This window comes from Condylostylus longicornis, unplaced genomic scaffold, assembly GCF_029603195.1.
Source record: "Condylostylus longicornis isolate FDR11 unplaced genomic scaffold, ASM2960319v2 ptg000038l, whole genome shotgun sequence".
Lineage (NCBI taxonomy): Eukaryota > Metazoa > Arthropoda > Insecta > Diptera > Dolichopodidae > Condylostylus > Condylostylus longicornis.
This window is the reverse complement of record NW_026578007.1, coordinates 9,159,007-9,181,644: the sequence shown is the minus strand read 5'-3', so window position 1 is coordinate 9,181,644 and position 22,638 is coordinate 9,159,007. Positions and strand designations below refer to the sequence as shown.

At 24.0% G+C, this 22,638-nt stretch overlaps 4 protein-coding genes across 4 annotated transcripts; all 4 read left to right on the top strand.

The window, feature by feature from the left end:
- The first annotated feature begins 210 nt into the window (after positions 1–210).
- Positions 211–2,428, top strand: LOC129609272 (leucine-rich repeat-containing protein 9). The gene is made up of 3 exons (XM_055521207.1): positions 211–516; positions 1,178–1,913; positions 1,981–2,428. Exons 1-3 carry the CDS (start codon positions 211–213, stop codon positions 2,265–2,267), a joined length of 1,329 nt encoding a protein of 442 aa, XP_055377182.1. The 3' UTR covers positions 2,268–2,428.
- Positions 2,388–7,659, top strand: LOC129609271 (brachyurin-like). The gene is made up of 6 exons (XM_055521205.1): positions 2,388–2,394; positions 5,379–5,516; positions 5,595–5,625; positions 6,911–7,080; positions 7,155–7,253; positions 7,328–7,659. The coding sequence occupies exons 1-6, from the start codon at positions 2,388–2,390 to the stop codon at positions 7,657–7,659; spliced, it is 777 nt and encodes a 258-aa protein (XP_055377180.1).
- Positions 7,660–8,548: 889 nt separating this feature from the next.
- On the top strand, positions 8,549–9,605 carry LOC129609270 (chymotrypsin BI-like). The gene is made up of 5 exons (XM_055521204.1): positions 8,549–8,681; positions 8,769–8,799; positions 8,874–9,037; positions 9,098–9,196; positions 9,265–9,605. Exons 1-5 carry the CDS (start codon positions 8,549–8,551, stop codon positions 9,603–9,605), a joined length of 768 nt encoding a protein of 255 aa, XP_055377179.1.
- A 1,848-nt stretch (positions 9,606–11,453) lies between these two features.
- On the top strand, positions 11,454–20,177 carry LOC129609269 (collagenase-like). The gene is made up of 6 exons (XM_055521203.1): positions 11,454–11,508; positions 18,888–18,890; positions 19,003–19,204; positions 19,449–19,618; positions 19,686–19,784; positions 19,969–20,177. Exons 1-6 carry the CDS (start codon positions 11,454–11,456, stop codon positions 20,175–20,177), a joined length of 738 nt encoding a protein of 245 aa, XP_055377178.1.
- Positions 20,178–22,638: the final 2,461 nt, after the last annotated feature.

Sequence of the window (22,638 nt, the reverse complement as noted above, 5' to 3'; positions counted from 1 at the left end):
TGAAAATTTTTCTTACAATAAAATTGATTTTTAATTTTCTTGTTTTTGTTTTAAAAAAATTAAATAATTTTATAAAGATATCAATTAAAAATATTTAAAAAAAGGAAGAAAAAACTTTTCCAGAAAATAAAAATAAAAAATTTTTATATTATAAATGAAGTAAAATCATTATTTGAGAAGAAATACAAATACAAAAAAAAAATACAAGAAATGCCAGAACAAGAAATTCCAAATGATGATAATTTAAATGATTCACAAGGATCATCATTATCATCAACTTCATCACTTCATAATATTAATGTAGATCGTGAATTAATTATTAATCAAAGATTTCGTCCAAATTCAGCTGATTCAAATTCATCATTAAATGATATTAATAATCGTTTAATTATACAAAATAATGATGATTTAAATCCAAATAATGATGAAGAATTTTATAATCCAAATCAACCATATTTATTTCCAGTTCAATTACCTCATCAAGTTCATTTTGAGACAACATTGGATGTATTATTGGTAAAAGAATTTCTTAAAAATAGTTATAATTCACACGATATTGTTATAATAGAAAAGACAGAATTGTTATAATAATAATATTAAAAGTTATAGGAATAACAATAATAATAACATACATACATACTACAATAAAATGTATGTACATATATATAAAATTGTAATAATTGGGCACACAAACGTATATACAAATTTATACTGAAAAATCAATTAATATTTTCATGGAAAATTCTTAAATACAAAAAAAAATATTTTGGATGTGCCATACAAAAATTAACGCGCAATTAAATTTTAATATGCCCCGAAAATTATGCAATTTTTCATTTTTACAATTTATAATTTACGATTATTTGGTTATTTTGAAAATTATTATGTTTTATATTTTTAATTTCAATTAAATAAAAGGACTGTTATACCTTAAAACAATTGTTTCAATGGAAAGGAAGATGTTTTTTCGATTGAAATTTCAATTCCACCGTACATACATGGTTGTGTTTTAATTTGCATCTTATTCCTTAAAATCTTTTTTACAATCCTTTCTTAATTATTAAATCAGACACAAAATAATTTTCAATAAATAGCAATTTAATTATTTACATCAACATTAATAAAAAAACCATTTTTTGTTTAAATTAATATTTATTATTCTTATTTTTATACGCAGCGTAATGTTACTGGACGTTCTGATTTACAAAATGTTCATTCAATTAAATTACGTGTTATATCAGCTTCAGTTAGCCTATATACTTTATCAGTTTATATGCCGAATTTAACATCATTAAATTTAGAGGGTAGTGTATTATCATCATTACGTGATCTTGGTTATAATTTACATAATTTAACATTTTTAAATGTATCAAATTGTGGTCTAACTAGTTTAGATGGTACAAGTGGTTTTCCATCAGTTGAAATGTTAATTGCCGATAAAAATATGATACAATTAATTGGTCCAATACAAAATTTAATGATATTAAAAAAATTAAGTTTAAAAGAGAATCAAATAACAAATTTAAATTGGTTAACATTTTTGGGTGCATGTACATTATTAGAAGATGTTGATTTACGTGGTAATCCTGTAATACAAAATCCATATTATAGAATAACATTAAAACAATCAATGCCGAATTTAAAATGTTTAGATGGTATTACAATTGATGATGATGATAATGAAACTGATAAAAATGATGATATGAGCACTGATGATAATGAAAATTATTCACCATCAACACTTTCAGATGATAATTCAATTGATGAATCATTAAAATCAGATTTAAATAATAGTTTAGATTCAGTTGAAATTATGGAACGTCCATCAACAAGTAATGGTGTTTGTTTAATTAGAGTTTCAGATAATAATAATAATAATAGCTCTAGGAGACCATCAACAGCAACAACTTTAGGTGAATTATTTTTTAAAATTTTATTTTATTCTTATTATTGACTCTTTTCATTTATATATTATTTTAGAATTACAAAATCGGCGAAAAATATTAACATCAGGACCACCAATATGTGGTTCTATAACAAGTTTGATTCGAAAAAAAAAATTAAATGGAACAGAAAGGAAAACAGCATGGAAAGAATCTTCTGATAAAAGTTCTTCTTCATCGTTCTCTTCCGAGAATAGCTTTCAAATGACAATTGAACGTTCAAAGAAATTAATTGAAAAAAATTTTCCAGAACGTCTACCACAAACAAATGTTGATTTAAGTTCATCTGAGGTTTTAAATATTGATTTAGAAAAGAAAACTTAAAATTTTAATATTGGAGTATGTATAAATGTTACAACTCAAAATTAAAATTAATATTAAAAGCTTTAATTTAAAAAAAGAAAACAAAGATCACCTCACTTTGAAAAAATATTAATTATGATAATGGCGGGTAAAAGTTTTATAGTATAATCTAGTATAGGATTAAATTGAATGTCAAATTGTTGAAATGTTATGTGATTGTTACGATAATAAGGAAGTAAAGATTAAGTTTTGGTCTATATGTAAAAGCAAATTTTTTTATTTTTTTTTATTTATAAAAAAATTACTACTATTATACACGTTAATTTAATTTCTATATTAAGGATTTTACAAGAACTTACAATAGCAAATTTTATTAGCATCGTATGAAAAATAAAATTGAGATCTTCTGTTTTGTTATAAAAGTTCAGTGGTTCAATAGGTTACACAATAAGACTGCTTATCTGTATAAGAACATATTAATAAATTTAACTTTCAATAAGCTGTTAAATTTATGTTTATAGAATAGGTGTGTGAAAATTTCAAACCTGAATATTTTGTACTTTCGCAACCATTCCAATTAAGTTGAAATTTATTAGAAATTTTAATTATTAAATAAAATTATAACCATTATTTAAAAATTAACTATAACGTACTTGAATTTTAACAATATTTTTCATAATTTTCATTAATGTTTGTTATATGAACATTATATTTTAAAGATTATTTTCATTCACAATTTAAATTTTGTGAAAAATATACTGCATGTTCTAAAATTTAAAACTTCTTTCTTAATAATAATGTAGTTAAATAGTCATTATCAGTATTAATTCCATTTATCAGTAAACTTTTCATTCAAGAACTTTTAGAACAATAAGGCTCTAATTATGTTGTTCAATTGAATATTTTAGAAGAATATTTTATCTAAGATACAAAATGCAATTAGATAAAAATGTTTTCTTATTGCACAAGAACTTTTAATTGTTCAACAACAAAAACATTATATGTTAAAATACAATATACCTGCGCTACACGAAAAGATTTTGTACATTGCAATTGGCTTAAGACTTAGAATTTTTTATATTTTTCACTTTTAAACAAAATTTTTATTAAAATTTCTCTCGTTGTTTTAGATGAAATTGACAAAAGCAACAATGCAAAATTTAAATGCAAAATTAGAAAACAATATTATTCTTACCTTCAAATAGTAGCTAATATGAGTACATGGTTTTGATACTTATTACATCATCTGACACGTATTAAAGCTTTCGTTCAAATTTATACTTGATGAGATTATAGTAATATAAGAGTAAGAACAGAATTATTATTATGATTAATGGGCTGCTCAGATTATCGCGACACTGCGGCAACAACAGTCGCACGAAGTGTTAAAGTATTATTCAATCCAATTTTAAAATATAGTGGACATTAAATAGTCGCAGAATTTCGAAAAATTAAATGTTTGTCGGTGCGGAATGCAATGACAATTGAAGGATAAATATCATTTTTAATTTTGGAAATAAAAATTGTAAGAAAAAATATACCCATAATAAAAAAAAATAGTAATGGTAAAATTAGTCGCTGTCGCTGCCTATGCAAACTGCGACAACATCATTTCTGCGGTATCTTGTACAACTCTCGCTGTCGTGCACGCTGATAGGAACATCACATAATAGTAATAATACAAAAACATGTTCTATTCACGAATTCACGAATTTACTACAGCCATTAAATTAACTATTCAATAAATTTGTTATATTTACATGAACCCACTTGTTCTATTATATAAAATTTCTTATGCATATTATTTATTTAATATTTTCATTGCTTATTTATTCCAGAGTTGAAATATACTTGTATAATCAGTCAGTCAAAAATATATTTACAAAATAATAATTTACCTTTATACCAGAATATGCTGTCTTCAAATTATTCAGAATTTATTTCAAATATTACAAAATATTTTCTTCATTTTAATGTGAATATATCTTATAAATCAACATTATTTTATCATACAGTTGAATATAGCATGCAATTTCAATATAAACTTTCTATTTGGGAGTGATGCATTTTATCCGATTTTATTAATGCTTCTGACATTTTACATTGTCACATAAAATAATTTTCAATTTAACCGTATCCTATATATTTAATTTTCTCATTAATAAATTTAGGTCAAATCTTATTTACTTTCATGGAAGTAAATTTAAAATAATAAAATTTATTGAAATTTCAATTTCATCTTTCGTATTATTATTAAAATAAAAATAAATATTGTTATATGCTGTATCGTTCCGATAAAAAAGAGAGAACAAAAAAGAGAACTTTATAATATTTAAGAAAGTGTAAATTAATTTTTTTTTTGTTATTATCTTTTACTTACATGACACTTTATTTTCACTTGACTAAATGAGAGAACTATAACATTAATTTTTAAATTTTTTGTTTGTTTTTATTTTACTTTCTCTTTATGTATAGCCAATATTTTTGTTTTTTATTTATTTTCTTTCTTATAGTGTTATAGTAGTAATGATGAGATAATTGACCTTCCTTGAAAATTGAATGTGACTTAATTTTCAAGTTCATTATTATCACACTTTTTATCATTGGCGTTTAAACACAAGTCTGATTATTGTTCTTTATTATAATACTATGTCAAAAAAGGAATATGATTCACATATATAATATTAAAATTTTTTTAGTACGTGACCTAATTTTGAAAAAAAAAATATCTAGAAAAAAAATAAAAATAAGTATAGATATAAAATAATACAAGAAGTGTGTTAGTGCGTATGTGAATAAAATTTCATGATAAAAAGTTCAAGAACCTACGAAAAATTAAAATTATATATGAATATAAAAGCATTGATATACAAAATTTTAATATCATATAAATAGGTGAAAATAATTCAATAGAAATTTATATTATTATCGAGTGTTGAATTAAAAGCGACCTTATAACTGAGAAAAATTAACCCTTCCTCAAAAATTAAATTTTTAATATAATGAAACCAAATATTATAAATTCGCTTTATATTTTAATAATATTATTTAAAAGTAGTGTAGCTAATAATGAAACTGAAAATAATTTTAATGAGAAATTATTAAAATTATATAATGAAATCAATATTAAAGAAGAAAATTTAGATAGTGTTCGAATTATTGGTGGTAAAGAGGCTCAACCAAATCAATTTCCATATCAAGTTGCTATGAGTATTTTAATGAATAATAAAAATATTCAAGTTTGTGGTGGTGTTTTAATATCAAATTCATGTAAGTTATTTAATATAAGAATATTGTCTATTGAATATTAAAATAAGTTATATTAAAAATTTTATTTCATTTTTTAAGGGGTACTAACAGCAGCACATTGTTTATATAAGTAAGTATAAATATTTTTTAATATTATATAATTTGAATATAATCATGTAGAGTATATAATAATGTAATGAGAACAAAATTTATATATAAAATGCACAAAACCATTTTTGTGGAATTAAATATAAATTTTGCTTTTTGTAAATATTTGTAAGTATGAGTAAGTTTTGCTTATAATATACAGAGAAAATTATATTTATTTGTAAAGAAAATAAAAATTTCTTTCTCATTCATTCAAAAATTTCAAAGACACTTCATTTTAATAAGGACAAGAATTTTCCATCTCCTCAAATAATTTTTAACAAAAAATGCTAAATAATTTTACCCTTCTCTACTCCTCCTCAAGCTATTAGGTGATAGTTATGAAATACTGCTAATTTTTGATAGCATATTTTGGTACAACCAAAAGAAATTTTTGCATTTCACAAATTGCAATAAGTTTACAACTTATACCTCAAAGAAAAAATTTAAGAAAATTAATTGAGAATGCAAAATGAAAACTAAAATTACTCTAAACCATTATTTTTTTCATAATTTTTGATATGATTTCTCTAATGAACGGTAGGTCTCAAGCATTTATAGACATAAATGCATATTCCATTTTATTAGAAAAAAAAAACTGTTCATTTCTGAGCATACCCAGATCTGACTTGTTCGGTATCCTATGCGGCTTCCAAAAGAATATTACGCATAATAAATCACTTTCTTGTAACCTTATCATACTGAATGCAAGATTAATCATTGTTAAGAAAAAGAACTCGAAATTTCTTTTCCGGAAGAACTTTTAGCCTTTTGCTTTGCAATGTTTGTATGTAGGTACATGTTATCAAGTTAATTTCATTGTAAAAGAAAGAAAAAATGTTTTGGCAAATACGTAATGGAAAATATTTGAAAAAATTTTTATATTTTTAAAATTTAGTTTTTTTTTAAGTTTTCAATTGCGTTCCTGTTTTCAGGGTTCATTGCAGATGCTTACTTTGCATATATGGTAGATTCAGCGCTGCTTCTTAATTATTACACTTTCCTGATTTAACTTTACTGTCAATTTCATTTTACTGTTATGCAAGTGTAAAGCTTTTTCAAATGCACTTGTAAACAGCTTTCTTCTAAAATCCCACTTAAATTTTTTTTTGCTAAAATTTGGTTATTATTGAACAAGTTTCAGAAATTTTACAGTTTCATACTTAATGCTTAATGTGCCAAATCATTAGATTTCATTAAATGTATTTTTAATACATTAAATATATTCTTTATGATAGAATTTAAAATTTTATTTATTTTTAATATAGAGCTACTGCAGCTGAAGTTGTTTTAGGAGCACACGACGTAACTAATTTATATGAAATCACACAAAAGAGGATAACAGTAAAAAATAATAGTTTTATAATACATTCAGCTTATCCGAAACAATGGATTGATATTGCTTTAATAAGATTACCAACTTCTATTCCATACAATAGTAAAAATTTTAACATAAAAGAATAAAAAAAAATTTATCATGTTAATAAATACGATTTTTTTACATATTTTTAGGAGTTATAAAATCAATACAACTACCATGTAATAGAGATTCTCAACGAAATTTTGTTGGAAAGAATGTTCTTGTATCTGGATGGGGAATGATTTCAGATAGTTAGTATATTTGAAAATTTTGTTATAAAATTAATAAAATATTTTTTACTTATTAATTTATTTAAATTTTAAAGAACCTGGAAGTCTATCAAAAACATTAAAATATACTAATATACAAGTAATATCATCTGAAACCTGTAAAAAATATTTTGGTTCAGCATTAGCTGTAGATCCAACATATATTTATTGTGCTAATGGAATAAAAGGTACATCAACATGTAGTGGTGATTCTGGTGGTCCATTAGTTTCATTAACATCAGATGGTAAAGTTGATAAATTAATTGGTATTGTATCATTTGGTATGGTTGGTGGCTGTACAAAAGGTTATCCACAAGGTTTTGTTAAAATTACTTCATATTTAAAATGGATCAATGAAAAAACTGGTGGTGATGTTAAAATTTGTTAATTAAAATTTTAAATTTTAAAATAATTGAAATAAAAATTTAATTTAAATTTATTTATTAAACAAAAAAAATTAAATAACCTGATGATTTTATTTTAGAATGTACAGTTAGGGATACTTTTGTAAAAAGTACAAGGGCCTTACAAGTTATATTTGGAGGGAATTAAGAAATAATCACTGAGCTAATAAGTAATAGTAGTCTGATATATACAAAGATATTTACGTATATAAATTCTTTCTCCCTGTCGAATCTGAAGTACATTCCAGCGATGTCTCAAAAATTTGAATTAGATTTAGTTCACATAATTTTCACAAATAATATTTATAGTAAGAAATAATACTAATACTCGATTAATTTGGAATAGAATTAAGTTAGCGACCCGAATAGCTACCACACAACTTCAAAATTTAAACTGGTATCTGAAAATTATTCAGGCTATTGTGTTATCAAATAAAACTGTTCAATTATTGAATAAAATATCAGGAAAGTAAAAAAACTAAAAGGTCTTTTTTTTCTGCTCTGAAAATTGTATTTGAATCAAACTACATTAATTTATTCAATGGACTTTTTAGATCTAATTTTCTCAAGCGTATATAACAAAACAATTTGCCATTAATTTTCTAATTAAACCATAACAATTGAACAGCTCGTTTAAAATGTTAATTTTCTGTGATAAATGCATCTAGGCTCCTATGAAAATTATTACAAAACAAAAAAACACTTTTATTTTTGACCAGAAAATGATTAGTTTTAAAGTGCATAGGACACAATATTTGAATTTTATTTAAAATGAAACAAAAATTAGTAGATATTCTTTTGATTTTATCTTTATATTGCTCTGTGAATTTTGCTCAAATCAATGAAAATTATCAATTCAATCCACTTTACAAAATGTATCCGCGCCCAAAAATAATTAGAGGGATTGAAGCTGCCAGTAACATGTTTCCGTATCAAGTTGCTTTAACAATGCTTACACCATCACACCAATTTGTAAGTTGTGGTGGTTCATTAATTCATAAATCATGTAAGTGTGGAATAAATTAATGTTCAAATGACTAATGCAACTTTTCATTAGAAAAAATTATTTTTTTTGTAATTTTATGATTTTTAGGGGTTCTTACGGCAGCACATTGTCTGGATGAGTAAAATTTAATAAAATACATTTTAAAATATTTAAATAAAAATGTTTTTATATATTAATTTTTTTTGACTCTAGATTCGTGGAAATTGAAGTAATTTTAGGAGCACATAATAGAAAAAATCCACGTGAGCCAACACAACAACGATTTAAAGTTTATCCAAGGAATTTTATAATTCATTCAAATTCTCCATCAGCAGATATTGGTTTAATAAGATTACCAGCACCAGCCGTATTGAATAGTAAGTTTTAAGTTTAAGTGTTTTGGCAAATTTCCACAAAATTACAAAGTTAATTTTCAGAAGCTGTAAGACCGATACAATTACCTTGTTTTAATGATGTGAGAAAAAATTATGTCGGAAATACTGTTATTGTCTCTGGTTGGGGACAAACAAAAGATGGTTGGTTATTTTATTTTTTTTTTTTCATAAGTTATTAATAAAATTTTAATATTTAATATTTATTTTAGAATCAAATAGTATTGCAAGTCTATTAAAATATGCTGTTTCTAAAATAATTCCTAATAGAGAATGTACTAATATTTATGAAGAATTTTTTAACGCATTAGAAATTCCAGAAAGAAACATTTTTTGTGCAAAAGGAATTTCTGATAGTTCAGTGTGTAGTGGTGATTCTGGCGGACCATTAGTTTCATTAAATTCTGATGCTAAACCTGATAAATTAATTGGTGTTATTTCATTTGCTATGGTCGGTCAATGTGCAAAAAATTTTCCACAAGGTTTTACTAGAGTCGATACATTTTTGAGATGGATTAATGAAAAAACACGTGGGGATGTACAAATATGCTGAATCAAAATGTAGTGAAGCAAATATTTAGAAGCATTGCCTAAATTAAGAAATATTAGAATAATATTGTTGAATAAAATATTGAATGTTTTGTTTTATTAAAGTGAAGTATACAACTGGTTGACACACAATTTTACACAACCCTAATTTGAGTTTAATCTTCTTAGTACAGTTTTTTATATCAAAATACATTTAAAATTTCAATGCATTAAAAAAAATCGAAGCTCATATTGTAATTATCATCATTAAAAGAGTCATAAAAAAATTTGTTACACATTCATAGAGTTCATAAATATTTAAATATGCAATTTATTGGTTTTTGCTGATAAACTTTTCAAATAATATTGAAAATTACAAAAGGAACCACACACAATCCAAATAATTAAATTGGTTTGTAAATATTTGCTTTTTGAAATTCTATAAAGCGGGAAATTAAAAATGAAATAATGAAATCAAAATTTGTTCTATTGATTTTAATTTGATCCCACAATAGTGAGAAATTTAAGGAATATTGGTGTAATGCTAATTTTTTCAAAAATTATTAATGGTCATTAAGCCTTAAATTATGTAGGCTGACATTAAAATGTTAATTAAATAAATATTTTTACAGAAATTTTAACTGCAGCACATTGTTTATATGGGCTTCTAAGCCAAAAATTGGGCAAAAGAATTGCAAAAAGGAGTAAAGGTAACTAATTCAAATAATTAATTTAAAGTGTATTTCTTGAAAAATGGTTGAATAGAATTGAAATTTAGCTAAGACATCCTCATTTGAATCTCTAATATTACAATTCTATTGATCTAAATGTTTTTAGTTTCTGAATATAACCCGGTATGAGTACATGATATTGTAAAACTCGGCATCAATTTATATTAAATTGTACTATTAATTATAAAAGTTTCTTCTTGAAAATACATTTAGCCATTCTTATACTGTCTCACTCTTACATTTTTGTGTCGTACTTAGGAAAAAAATCCAACAAAAAAATGATAAATTGAAATAATTGATTTGAAACGAATTCTCTGTTAGCTTCGTTAGTTTATCAGAAATTCTGTTGACGAATTTCGGATTCCAGAAATTTCTATTATAGTCTTTGATCTAAAAAAAATTATAATTTATAATTTAAGTTTCTTCAAAACATTATTTTGGAATGAAACCCATAATTGTTGCTTAATTTCAAGAATTTCCAACTAAAAAGTTAATTAGACAGTTAATTAGACCAAACCTTTTAGTAAATTTTAAATTTCATTTCAATAATTCACCTTTTTGCATTATAAAGGCCTAAACTCTAAGAGAGGAAGTTAAAACAATTTACTTTTTTATTTAAATAAAATTGCATACCTTCAGGGAAGATATTAGAGTAAGAGAAGCCCATAAGCAGCCATATTGCAATTAATTTCAACAGATTAACTTAGATTATGTTTTCTCTGTCCGTTTTTTTAGTTCAATACATGCTCAACGAAGTTTTGGGCAGACTTGATTTTCCAATGAATTAAGTGGCTCAATTTTCGTTAGATTCAATTTCATTCTCAATTATAATCTTGATTATTTCCTTCTTGATGATTATTTTGAACTGAAATAGAGCAGACAATTGTGGATAAAAATTGAAAAAAAGTTTGCCTCCAAGGAAATTTATTTTTCATTTTATGAGAAAAATATTTTGTTTGAGATTTTATTGACATTTTCAATTTGATTTTTTGTAATAAATTTTATATGGAAAATTGAGGAAAATTTTTATAAAAAAAATTTTTTGATCGCAAAATTTTTCGATATCAAAAACTTTTTTTTCAAACAAAAGCAAAATATTTATTTTTTCAGAAGAAGAAGCCGGCCTTCAATCATCATTATGCATGGGTCATACTGTGCAGCATGATGGCTTTGATGATGATGGTTGTGACGCGATCTGTATTTTTAAAAATAGCTCAAAATCTGCATAAATTTGAAATATTCCATGTAAATTTATTTCGTTTTATTTTGGATTTGAAAAGTCCATTAAAATATTTCGGAATTGAGTTATAATTTTGATTACTTCCATAGCTCTGTGCATCTGCATAAATTCATAATTTTCTTCAAATTTTCTTCATATTGATTAATTTATTTTCATCTACATGTTTTGCTGTTCGCTTTAAAATTTTAATTTTATTCTATTTCTTTCCACATTTTTCTATTCATTGATTGAAAGAAAAATTTTTTGACTTATAACATTTCGTGAAATATGAAAAAAAAAATTTACCTTGAGTTCGAATCCAAATTTTACCTTTTTTTTTAAAAAAAATTTAATATTTTCATTTTGAATTGAAAATGAAAAAAGAAAAATTTTATCCTCGTAAATATTTAAAAAATAAAAAATTTTGAAAAATATATGTATAATATAATTTGGTGGTTTATATTAAGAATTTGTTCCTACATATTTTGTGTGAATGTTGTTGAGTTTGTTAGTTGTTGTGTGAATGTGTTATTAGATTAAGTTAAAAGTTTTCAAAACAATTTCTATACTTAAGTTTTTAGGATTGGAGTATGACCGCACAAGCTGTGGCTAGAAGCTGGTCAATTTTTAGACCGGACTTACGTCTGGATCCGTCAAAATTTTGACATTTTTTGTTTTTATACGTAAATAATATGATTGAGTTCGAAGCCTGCAGATTTTACAATTTTAAATTTTTTTTTTTTCTATTTTGAAGTTTTTTTTTTGTAAAACAATAAAATTTATTTAGAACAAAAAAATATTATGATATCTAGAGGACCTTTGTTCAAATACAAATTTCTATTTCCAAATTAATATTTACATTTTTAATAGAAAAACATAAAATTTAAGAAAATTTTATTGCAAATGAAAAATATTAAATAAATAAAATAAAAAATTCACTTCAATTGAATGGAGGTGACAGAGAGTTTCGCGTTAACAGTTTTGAAGAATTTGAAGATAAAGAATTTGTATTAGAAGGAAGGGAGAATTAAACTGAACGAATAAATTCAAACTTTATACAGAGTTACCCAATTAAAGAAGGTTATAATAACGCTGTTATTTAGCAAATTCTAAAGGAACAAAAAGTCAAATAATTAAGTACAATATTTCCAAGTTATATTATATACTGCGTATATTTCGTTATATGTTATTAGGAATTACTGTTATATATATATTATAACAGTATAGTAAAATAATTTAGAATATTTAGAGTAGAACTTAAATTTCACATTGAAAATTTTAAAAGAATTTTTAGTAAATCAAATTTAATATAAAATTTTTTTAATTAATTTGACAATGTTGTGGACTATGTAAATTGAATGTAATAAAATTTTTTATTAATTTTGACAATAACCACGAGAAAAGTTAGAAAACACAATTAGTAACAGCATTTCATTCGATTTTAACCAGCTGAATTAAAGCCAATATATTGAAAACCTGACTATATTAAATTAATTTTTATGACTGTAGGGCAGAAAACCGAATTTGTCAGGACATTTTTGCATAAAAAATTCAAGGATACGTCTGAACTATAATTTGAACTCGTGACTGTTGAATTTTGTACAAATAACTTTACTAGTGTTAGATATATGTAAAATGATCGTTTTGAGGTGTATGACAGCTACCTGAAACGGTTTTTCAAATTGTTTGTATTACAATAGCCTTTGTTTTCAAACATTTTTTGAAAAGTTAATGTTGTTTCCTATTAAATATTTTCGTTTTTGAGTTATCCGGAGATCGGTTATTTGTAATCAACTGGTGCAAAAATCTGTACCAAATTTAGTATATTCTTCCCTGAGATATTAAACCCTTCCCTGGGTATTAAAACGAATTTTTATTAAAATATTGCACTCACGACAAAATATTATTGCATATGTGCTGGAGAAATAAAAATAGAAATAAATTTAAAAAGTTTAAGCTAGTAACAAAAATAAATAAGATAATTAGTCAAAAAACTTCATTTTAATTTGCCAGTAGAAGATATTTTTAATATATTGCTTATTTAGAATTTTACTGAATTGTAGTAAAATCTAAAAAGAATTTTGTAAAAATTGGAAAGTGATAAATTTAGAAAAATAAGGAGGTTAAAAATAGACTTTGGTTCTAATAATATTTTAAACATTGTGGGCTTAAAATTGAGAAAATTAATCATAACAAATAAAATTTGGAAAATAATAAAGCAATTTAGAATAATGATTTATTTGGAAAAATAGTTTGCAATACTCAAATATTCTTAGAATACTTTCTAGTACAAAACGGCAACAGCTATATCCCAAACATTGTCTGTTCTTGTGCTTTAAAAAAAAAAACATTTCTATTACCCTTGTATAATATAGTTTGAGGGAGTTATAGGAGAAGTAAATGAAAATATTTTTCCAAAATTATGCTTCTTTGAAACTTTTGCCATTGTACTTCGAAACAGACGGTAGGATGGAGCTGGATTTTAAAAAGAAAATTTGTTTTTAAAGTATCACTAACTTAATTAGGTTTTTGGATTAATATTAAGATTTCAAATATGGTTAGGGCATAGAGCTATTTTGTGTATTTTAAAAAATTTTAGTAACAACAGTAAAGTAAATATTAAAAAAAAATATTTCGTTATAGATGGTGCCTCAGATCATATCTGTAACAAATAAGTACGTTGTTTTGAAGTGAAAGCTATTAATTAATCAACGCATACGTTAAGTTAATTATGACGTAATTAAAATACAAGAATTACACTAATATGTTATTAATATGTTAAACTTGATGTTAGAAAGTGATATTGGATCATGTAAATTTTTATATTAATTAATCATTAATATAGTTGCACAATACTATTTTAAATACCTGTGATTATTAAAATTTTGATTTTGCAATAATTTATCACTTAGGATATATACGAGTAATATAGAGTTCTTGTTCAAGAGTGTAACGAAAAGACATCAATAGCCTTGTATCCTTCTATCATCTACTCAAAATATGCACTAGGATTTTATATTTTATATCAAATGTTGCTAATTTTGTTAACTTCGGCATTATATTTAGACATGGACCTCGTTATTTGATGTTTTAGCTTTTAAATAATTCTTGCTTTTACTGCGTATTTGAGTATTTTTCTGCTCCATAGTATACCAAAGTTGTTTTTGAACATTGATTTCAATTTATCCAAAATTGTATGTGCATAATTCACTTGAATTGAACATCCTCTATATGAACCTAAAATAATTCAAAATTTTTTTTTAAATTTGTGTACATTTGAACGTTTCAATTTACAATAAAAAAACAAATATTCATTAAAATAATTTGGAAGTTGTTTAAAATTTTCAACTGCTTTCATAGCTCTCAATTATTAGGTTGTTCTTGTAATTTTAATTCAATTTTTCTATTCAAACTGTTACTCTGATCAAATTAAAAAATGTTTGACTTATAATATTTCGACTTAGCTCTGGAAAATTTTTACATTTTTTGTTATTTTACGAAATTAATATGCTTGGGTTCGAATCCAAATTTTACCTTTTTTTTAAAAAAAAAAATTTAATATTTTCATTTTGAATTGAAAATGAAAAAAGAAAAATTTTATCCTCGTAAATATTTAAAAAATAAAAAATTTTGAAAAAAATATATGTATAATATAATTTGGTGGTTTATATTAAGAATTTGTTCCTACATATTTTGTGTGAATGTTGTTGAGTTTGTTAGTTGTTGTGTGAATGTGTTATTAGATTAAGTTAAAAGTTTTCAAAACAATTTCTAGACTTAAATTTTTAGGATTGGAGTATGACCGCGAGGCTTAAGGGTAGTCACTGGTCAATTTTTAGACCGGACTCAGGTCTGGATCCGTCAAAATTTTGACATTTTTTGTTTTTTATATGAAAATAATATGCTTGAGTTCAAATCCAAATTTTACCATTTTTTTTTTAATTTTTTTTTTTAATTTGAATAATTTTTTTTTAAAAGAGTTACATTTGGATTTGGATGCAAACATTTTTTTGAAATCTAGAGACCTTTCAAAGTCAAATTTGATTTGGAAAACTTTTTACATTAAATCAAAATTGTATTAACAGAAAAATATAAAATTTTAAATAAGAAAAGAAAAAACAAAAATAATTTCAATAGAATTGAGGCCAAATGATTTCCAGAAATCACTAAATAGGACAGAATTTTAAGAGATGTGACTATATTATTAAGATATGAAGAAGAAATTTTATTACAAAGAAGAGAGAATTTAACTGAACCAATAAGCTGTAATTTTATATAAAATTATCAAAGTTAATGAAGACATTGAATTAAGGCAAATTTTAAAGAGTTAAATTCAATTAAACAAGCATTGTATTTTCATATCTTCAATTAGATTGTGGTTTCCTGGACGAAATTTATTCAAAAATGAACTATCCAAATAATATTCAAACAATCTGTATAGAGCGCTCGAAATCTGAACTTTATCATATAATTTGGCTTATAATTTACCGCAAAATGTGAAGGTATAAGATAAATAAATGTAGGAACTGGTATAAAAGTAAATAGGTGCTCTTTTAATAATAAAACAACGCTTAGTTTAAAAGATACTGAACAATATAAATGCTTGTATTTATTTTCTTTCATCTCATAGTGTATTGGTAAAGTGCTTGGAATGTAAAAAGCTGTTTAAAGAGATCAAAACTACATAAAAATTTCTAAATCGTGCACAAAATACTGAAAGGAAACATAAAATGGTATAAAAAATTGCATTGTATTTTTCTTTTTCGCTTTTTAACATTATATAATATTTTTTTCATGGTATTTCTTATTTATTTTTGAAGAAACTTGCATGAAACCAACATGGATTAGAAAATATGCCTGCTACCCGCGCACTCTTTAGAAATTGATTGGAAATTTTCATTTTTACTACTACAATGAATCAGTAGCGGTGTCCTATTAAAATTACAGTAAATTATAATTTTTATGACAATTTCAGGCACAGTTTTGGTTTATAATTTTTCAAATCTAAGTTTCCAGATCCTTGAATGAGTTCAAATCCATCGAATATGCACTTAAAAAATATGAAATCCAACCATTATGGGCAATAGTTTCAAAACTCAGTTAACAACAAAATGGCAGATTATAAGGCAACGGATTTATAACAAATACTGTTATAATGTATTTTATATTCTTTTGAACATTATTATGCTCCTCCAGAGTTATGAAATGACCAAAATAATATTAAACTGAGAAGTTTATTCTGTAGAATCTTACCATGAAAAATGGAATTATTATTATTGTACATATATGGAATTTCAAAACTACTAATAAAAAAAGAATATTCTTGCCAATACACACGTAGAATATTGTATTTGTACATACACCCGTTATGAATTTATTACATTGACACAAAGGAAATGCAATTTACCACAAAAATGAAATGAAGAAATGGAAAATTCTTTGATTTTCAACATGCAAAATAGTTTTAATAGTATTTTAATTTTTCAAACGAAATAAAACAAAAAGACATGCTGAAATAATGAGCCAGTCGACTGAATTTTGGGAATATTTTCTACAACAACAAATAAAAGGAGAACAAGTAATTCAGTCAATAATAAGCGAATCAATTATTCCCTCTACAAAATTTTGCCTAATAATAAAATTAGTTCTTAAAATATTTTAAATCAGCTTTAAGAGTTGTATTGTAGCTACTTCAACCTTGAGTCGCGAGTCATGAGTCGAACCATGTTGTTTGCTTTTATTTTAGCAAATATAAATAAACTCAACAATATCACAATTTTCTTGCTTTTACTGACCACATCAAATAATGAGGAATTTGTGGGACTAAAGTTGTAAATAAAATAAGTTGGTATCATGCATATGCGATTATTTTTATAATTAGAAAATTTTAAAATACATCACTTGTATTTTAATTTTGTACTTTTATTTTGTAAATATTTTATTTTTTTTTGTGCAATATATTGCCAATCAATTACAGAACGTAATCGGTAATGCCGCATTTACAAATTGCGAACAAAATTGTTACTGAGTTTATAATTCTGTTAAATCTTAAGTTTACTCAATAATTTTGTTATGAGTAAACGTTTATAAATAATAATAATATCTGCATTTAACAATATTTCGGCCACGCTATTAGGAAACTTCCTTTCAAAACTTAACTTCAATGATACTCAAATTGGTAAAAATATTTCGTTAGAAACCAGGAAATTGGGTCCTTTTACACATTCTCATTTTATAAATTTATTATTCATTCGTTCTGCTTTCTTTTGGTTATACAAATTTGAAATTTTGTTGTCAAAATAATTTAATTTTCAAATAAACTGGTTGGCTGCATAATCTATTAAAAAAAATTTCTGTTTCTTTTGCGGTTGTAATTGCTCTAAATTCTTAAAATATTGATAAAATAATTTGTTACATAAAATTTTTGTTTGTTCTTAATTTTTGTTTTTTTTTTCCCCCGAAAAATATGCAATATTTTTATTTTTTGCATTAAATAAAAAGATTTAGGTAGACTATTGTTTTAGAAAAGAAAGTAGGTGTCATGCTTAAGTCAAAAATTATTTTGCGTGCATTACATAAGATTTTCGACTTTTCTTCCTTAAAACTTTTTAGTATAATTATATACGATTCGTAGTATAACAAATATTTTATTGAAATTTTTGCTATATTGTGTTATCAATACCTTTTTCTTAGTTTAATTTAATTGAATTGAACACAAAATTATTAAAAATATTATATGAGAATTTTTCGAACTTATTTATTCTATAATTCTAGTTCGAATAATTCTTGAATAATTATAGGTTATAGTTCGAAATTTTGTTTTGAAATTCAAAAAATTTTGTGAATTCTTATATGCCAGCATTTTGAATTCTACTATCCATATCCATATTTTAGGCATAAATTTAGAATATCTAAAAATCCTTAAAGGATTTTTAATTAAAATCTAAAAGTATATGTTATTTACGACCTGTACCTCAATCTCTACAAGCGAAAGAATATTTGAAGTTGTTTTTACAGAAACCTTCTAAAGTGGATCTTTTAATTTTTTTGAAGATAGTTTGGGTGTTTCTACATAAATTTTGAATAAAAACTTTATTAATTTATAAATGTCGACTTTCCGAGTCAATTTACATCTAGAAAAAAAATTTTAATTTAAATTTTCAAATACAATGCAATATTGTTGTAGTTGCAGTCATAAAAATAATTTTAAAATTTGTTCTAGATCATTAAATTATTTTATGGCTTTAAAAATTTTAACATACTTCACAATTAATTAATTTTTTTACGAATAATTAATTTATTATAATTTCAATTCTTATTTTTAAAAATAAAGAATTTTGTTCCAAAAAAATTTCAGGTCGTAAGTTTAATTCTTTTTAAAAATAATTTATTTTATCTATCAAAAATAATGCTTAGGAAATTAATTTACACAATTTTCATATTATTCTCTGTAATATTTACAAATGGTGCAGATCAAACTTCGGCACCAATTGCAACGTCACTTAAACATTTTAAACCAATACCTAAAATTATTAACGGTCACAAATCAAATTCTAATCTTTTACGTTATCAAGTCTTTTTAAAAATTTTATCAGAAACAAATGAAATCATAACTTGTGGCGGTGTTTTAATTTCAAATTTATGGATTTTAACGGCAGCACATTGTATATATGGGTAATTTTTGTATTAAAAGATCAAATATATTATATACTTGAGTTTCATAATGCATTCTAATTCAATGTTTAAACGGACTAAATAAACTTTAAGCCAATTTTAGTAATTTATGTTTTATAGCTAAATAGGCTTCAAAAATTTCATTACTCCATTATAAAATTTAACGTTAATATTATTGGAAATAGCTATATTGAAATATTTATTGAAAATATTTTATATTTTTTCTTAATTATATTTAATGTAGAGCTCGTCAAGCTGAAATAATTCTTGGAGCCAATAATAGAAATAATCGATATGAACGGACGCAACAACATTTTTTTGTGAAGAATTCTAATTTCATAGTACATGCTAATTATCCTAGATTATATTATGATATTGGTTTAATAAAATTACCAATTCAAATTTCATTTACTGGTATTTTAGAATTTAATTTTTTATTTTTTTTAATAAATTTTTATTAATTTTATTATTCAAATTTTAGAAGCTATTCAACCAATTAGAATACCCTGTTTTAACGAGGTAAACAATAATTATATCGGAAGAAAAGCCTTAATATCTGGCTGGGGAATGACATCAGATGGTAAATTTATAAAAAATATTAATGAAACAATTTAATTAAATTTTTTTTCCATTTTAAATAGTAAAAGGAAGTTATCCATCATATCTAAATCATGCTGTTATTCAATTAATTGATATTAATGTATGTAGAAGACAATTTGAATCAAAATTTTTTGTAAATTATGGTGGAACATATTGTGCTAAAGGTATTCATGGTACATCATCATGTAGTGGTGATTCGGGTGGTCCATTAGTTTTATTAGATAATAATGGTCAAATTGAGAAATTAATTGGTCTTGTTTCATTTGGTTTTATTGGACAATGTACAAAAGATAAACCGCAGGGTTATCTTAAAATTAGTTCATATTTACAATGGATTCGACAAAATACAAATGGTCAATTGAAAATGTGTTAAAGATAATTTTAAATTACTGTTATTAATATACTTTTAAAGAATGTACACGTATTTGAATTAATTATGCATCAATTGAATTCTATGCATCGAAAGATTAAAAAAGTAAATAACAAAAGTATGTTAATATTTTTATTATTATTTTATATGTAACATATTGGTAATTGGAAGTAAAAAAATTTTCGATTCTCACAATCTTAAATATGTTAAACTTGGTTGATTTTTCAAAATTTGCTTAATGAGATGTGATATAAAAACGAATTCGCATTAAGAATAATTATTATACAATATAATTATTAAGTCTTTTTTTTATTTCATTTTGGACTTTCGACTATAATATTTCGACCAAATTATACAAATAACCACATAAAAATAACAACAATCAGTTATACAAATATAAAGAAAATTATTTTATAATTATTGAGAAAGTAAAAGGGCCTATAGTTGATCAAACCCGCTTTAAGATACTATTACAAAATAAAAAAATATGTGCATTTAAGAAAAATCATCCATAACTTTTTAAATTTCTGTAATTTTTTAAAATCTGCAACTATATACATAATGTGTATTTAACACAGATGTGAACAGAAATTTCTATTGAAAAATTTACTGTAAAGGCAATGGATAAATCAAGGATTATCCTATTCAAGAATTACAATGTCCATGTTATTAGAATTTTTTCATATTATTGATTTTTAAAAGCTTGAATAAATTCCCTTCAACGGCGTTCTAAAAATTCATTGACAAAGCATATTAAATTAAATGGAAAATTTTGTGTTTAGTTTCAATTACAATTTAGCCTCAACTAAGAACTCAATCTTCAATCAATCTATTAATAATTGGGTAATAAGTGAAAATAAAATTGCTTTAAATTCTTCAAAATTTAAAATCTAACGCAAAAATCCTTTTGCGTTACAAACTATTTTTCTTATTTGAACAAAAAAATATCTCACTTATCTTTAACCTACTTTGCTATTTCCAAAAAAATTTTCAAAGACGCAAAATAAAGTTTCCAATTCAGGTCTCTAGAATTTATAATAAAATCAAACGAAAATTTCACTAATTTTTATGAAAAAAATTATTTAACACAAAAAAAAAAATTTTGTTTTAAATAAAGGTAAAATTTGGATTTGAACTGAGGTCCCCATATTGCATATTATAAGAGAAAATTTTAAAATTTTTAAAGATTAAGACCTAAATCCGGACCTAGAGTGGACAAGATACTACCCAGAACCTTCACAGTTATATTGCGGTTGAAAGGTAATGCACATGGAAAACGTTTCAACAACTTAAACTAACCTAACCAATAATCTAACCTAATAATGATTCCCATTATAACACCATTAAACTAAACCCTACCAGACTAGAATATGAACAAAATTTATATTTTAATTACACAATTTTTGTATACACATATTTTTCATTTTAATTTATAAATATTTACGAGGATAATTTTTTTTTTTTATTAAATGAAAAATAAAAATTATTTATCAATTCAAAATCAGAAGAAATATTATAAGTCAAATTTTTTTTTTAAATAAATCAGAATGAAATTATTAAAAATAAAGAAATAATTGGAATTAAATTAAAATTTTATAAAATAAATAACAACAAAATGGATGAAAAAGAAATACAATGGAAATGTGGACAAATTTTTAAGGAAATCAATTCTATAAAGAAGAGGAACTGGGAAATTTATAACAGAATTCAAAACTATTTTAATTAGCTTTTCAGGTTTAGGAGAAAACGTAAAAAATTTGCTTGTACAAATTTGTTGTAAAAATTTTAAATGTTGGCAAAAAGCAACAGAAAAAAAAATGAAAGTTCAATCAACATTTTAATCATTCAAAAAACGAACAAGGAAGCGAAGGCGAAATACATATGTATATGTATATACATTTAGCAATGATCAAGTATAATAAATCAGTGACATCAAGGGACCTTACAGAAAATAGTTCGAAAGGTGTCATTTTATATCGGTTGGGAGGGTTAATCAATTACTTTAAATCAATCTATTACAAAATTTTTATTACTGCAAACAATGATTGCAGTCACCGCATGACATACGTCGTTGTTTTTCATAACATTTCACAGGATAAATTCCATTCATATTGCTAAACAAACAATCACTGATCGTAGTACAGTCATGTAATCATAAAGGCAGTCTCATTTCAGAAGAAAGATCATCTGAAGAAGCAGTCTATTATGTAAATTGCACCAAAAAGTACTTTTTTCTACATATAAAAGGGTCTACAAATTTTTTTGTTAATTGACTTACCACCCCATAGGTGGCAGCATTCCATAAATGGCGGTAATTGTCTTTTGATTCTGTTCGTTCACGAACTCTACAACATCTACGTAGAATATCTTTAAATTTTCTCTTCAATCAAAAAATTGTAGACAATGCAAAACGAAATTATTAACCAGAAGAATTTTTTTTTTAAACAAGTTTAATTTTAATTTT

What these genes read in the sequence shown, in the direction of transcription:
- LOC129609272 (XM_055521207.1), top strand. Translation starts at nt 211, where the DNA reads ATGCCAGAACAAGAAATTCCAAATGATGATAATTTAAATGATTCACAA. An exon ending in CAACATTGGATGTATTATTG is followed by an intron (nt 517 to 1,177) that starts GTAAAAGAATTT and finishes TTTTATACGCAG; the next exon opens with CGTAATGTTACTGGACGTTC. An exon ending in ATCAACAGCAACAACTTTAG is followed by an intron (nt 1,914 to 1,980) that starts GTGAATTATTTT and finishes ATATTATTTTAG; the next exon opens with AATTACAAAATCGGCGAAAA.
- LOC129609271 (XM_055521205.1), top strand. An exon ending in TGTTTTAATATCAAATTCAT is followed by an intron (nt 5,517 to 5,594) that starts GTAAGTTATTTA and finishes TCATTTTTTAAG; the next exon opens with GGGTACTAACAGCAGCACAT. An exon ending in ATGGGGAATGATTTCAGATA is followed by an intron (nt 7,254 to 7,327) that starts GTTAGTATATTT and finishes TAAATTTTAAAG; the next exon opens with AACCTGGAAGTCTATCAAAA.
- LOC129609270 (XM_055521204.1), top strand. Translation starts at nt 8,549, where the DNA reads ATGTATCCGCGCCCAAAAATAATTAGAGGGATTGAAGCTGCCAGTAAC. An exon ending in AGCACCAGCCGTATTGAATA is followed by an intron (nt 9,038 to 9,097) that starts GTAAGTTTTAAG and finishes GTTAATTTTCAG; the next exon opens with AAGCTGTAAGACCGATACAA. An exon ending in TTGGGGACAAACAAAAGATG is followed by an intron (nt 9,197 to 9,264) that starts GTTGGTTATTTT and finishes TATTTATTTTAG; the next exon opens with AATCAAATAGTATTGCAAGT.
- LOC129609269 (XM_055521203.1), top strand. Translation starts at nt 11,454, where the DNA reads ATGGGTCATACTGTGCAGCATGATGGCTTTGATGATGATGGTTGTGAC. An exon ending in AATTCAAATTTCATTTACTG is followed by an intron (nt 19,619 to 19,685) that starts GTATTTTAGAAT and finishes TTCAAATTTTAG; the next exon opens with AAGCTATTCAACCAATTAGA. An exon ending in CTGGGGAATGACATCAGATG is followed by an intron (nt 19,785 to 19,968) that starts GTAAATTTATAA and finishes ATTGTGCTAAAG; the next exon opens with GTATTCATGGTACATCATCA.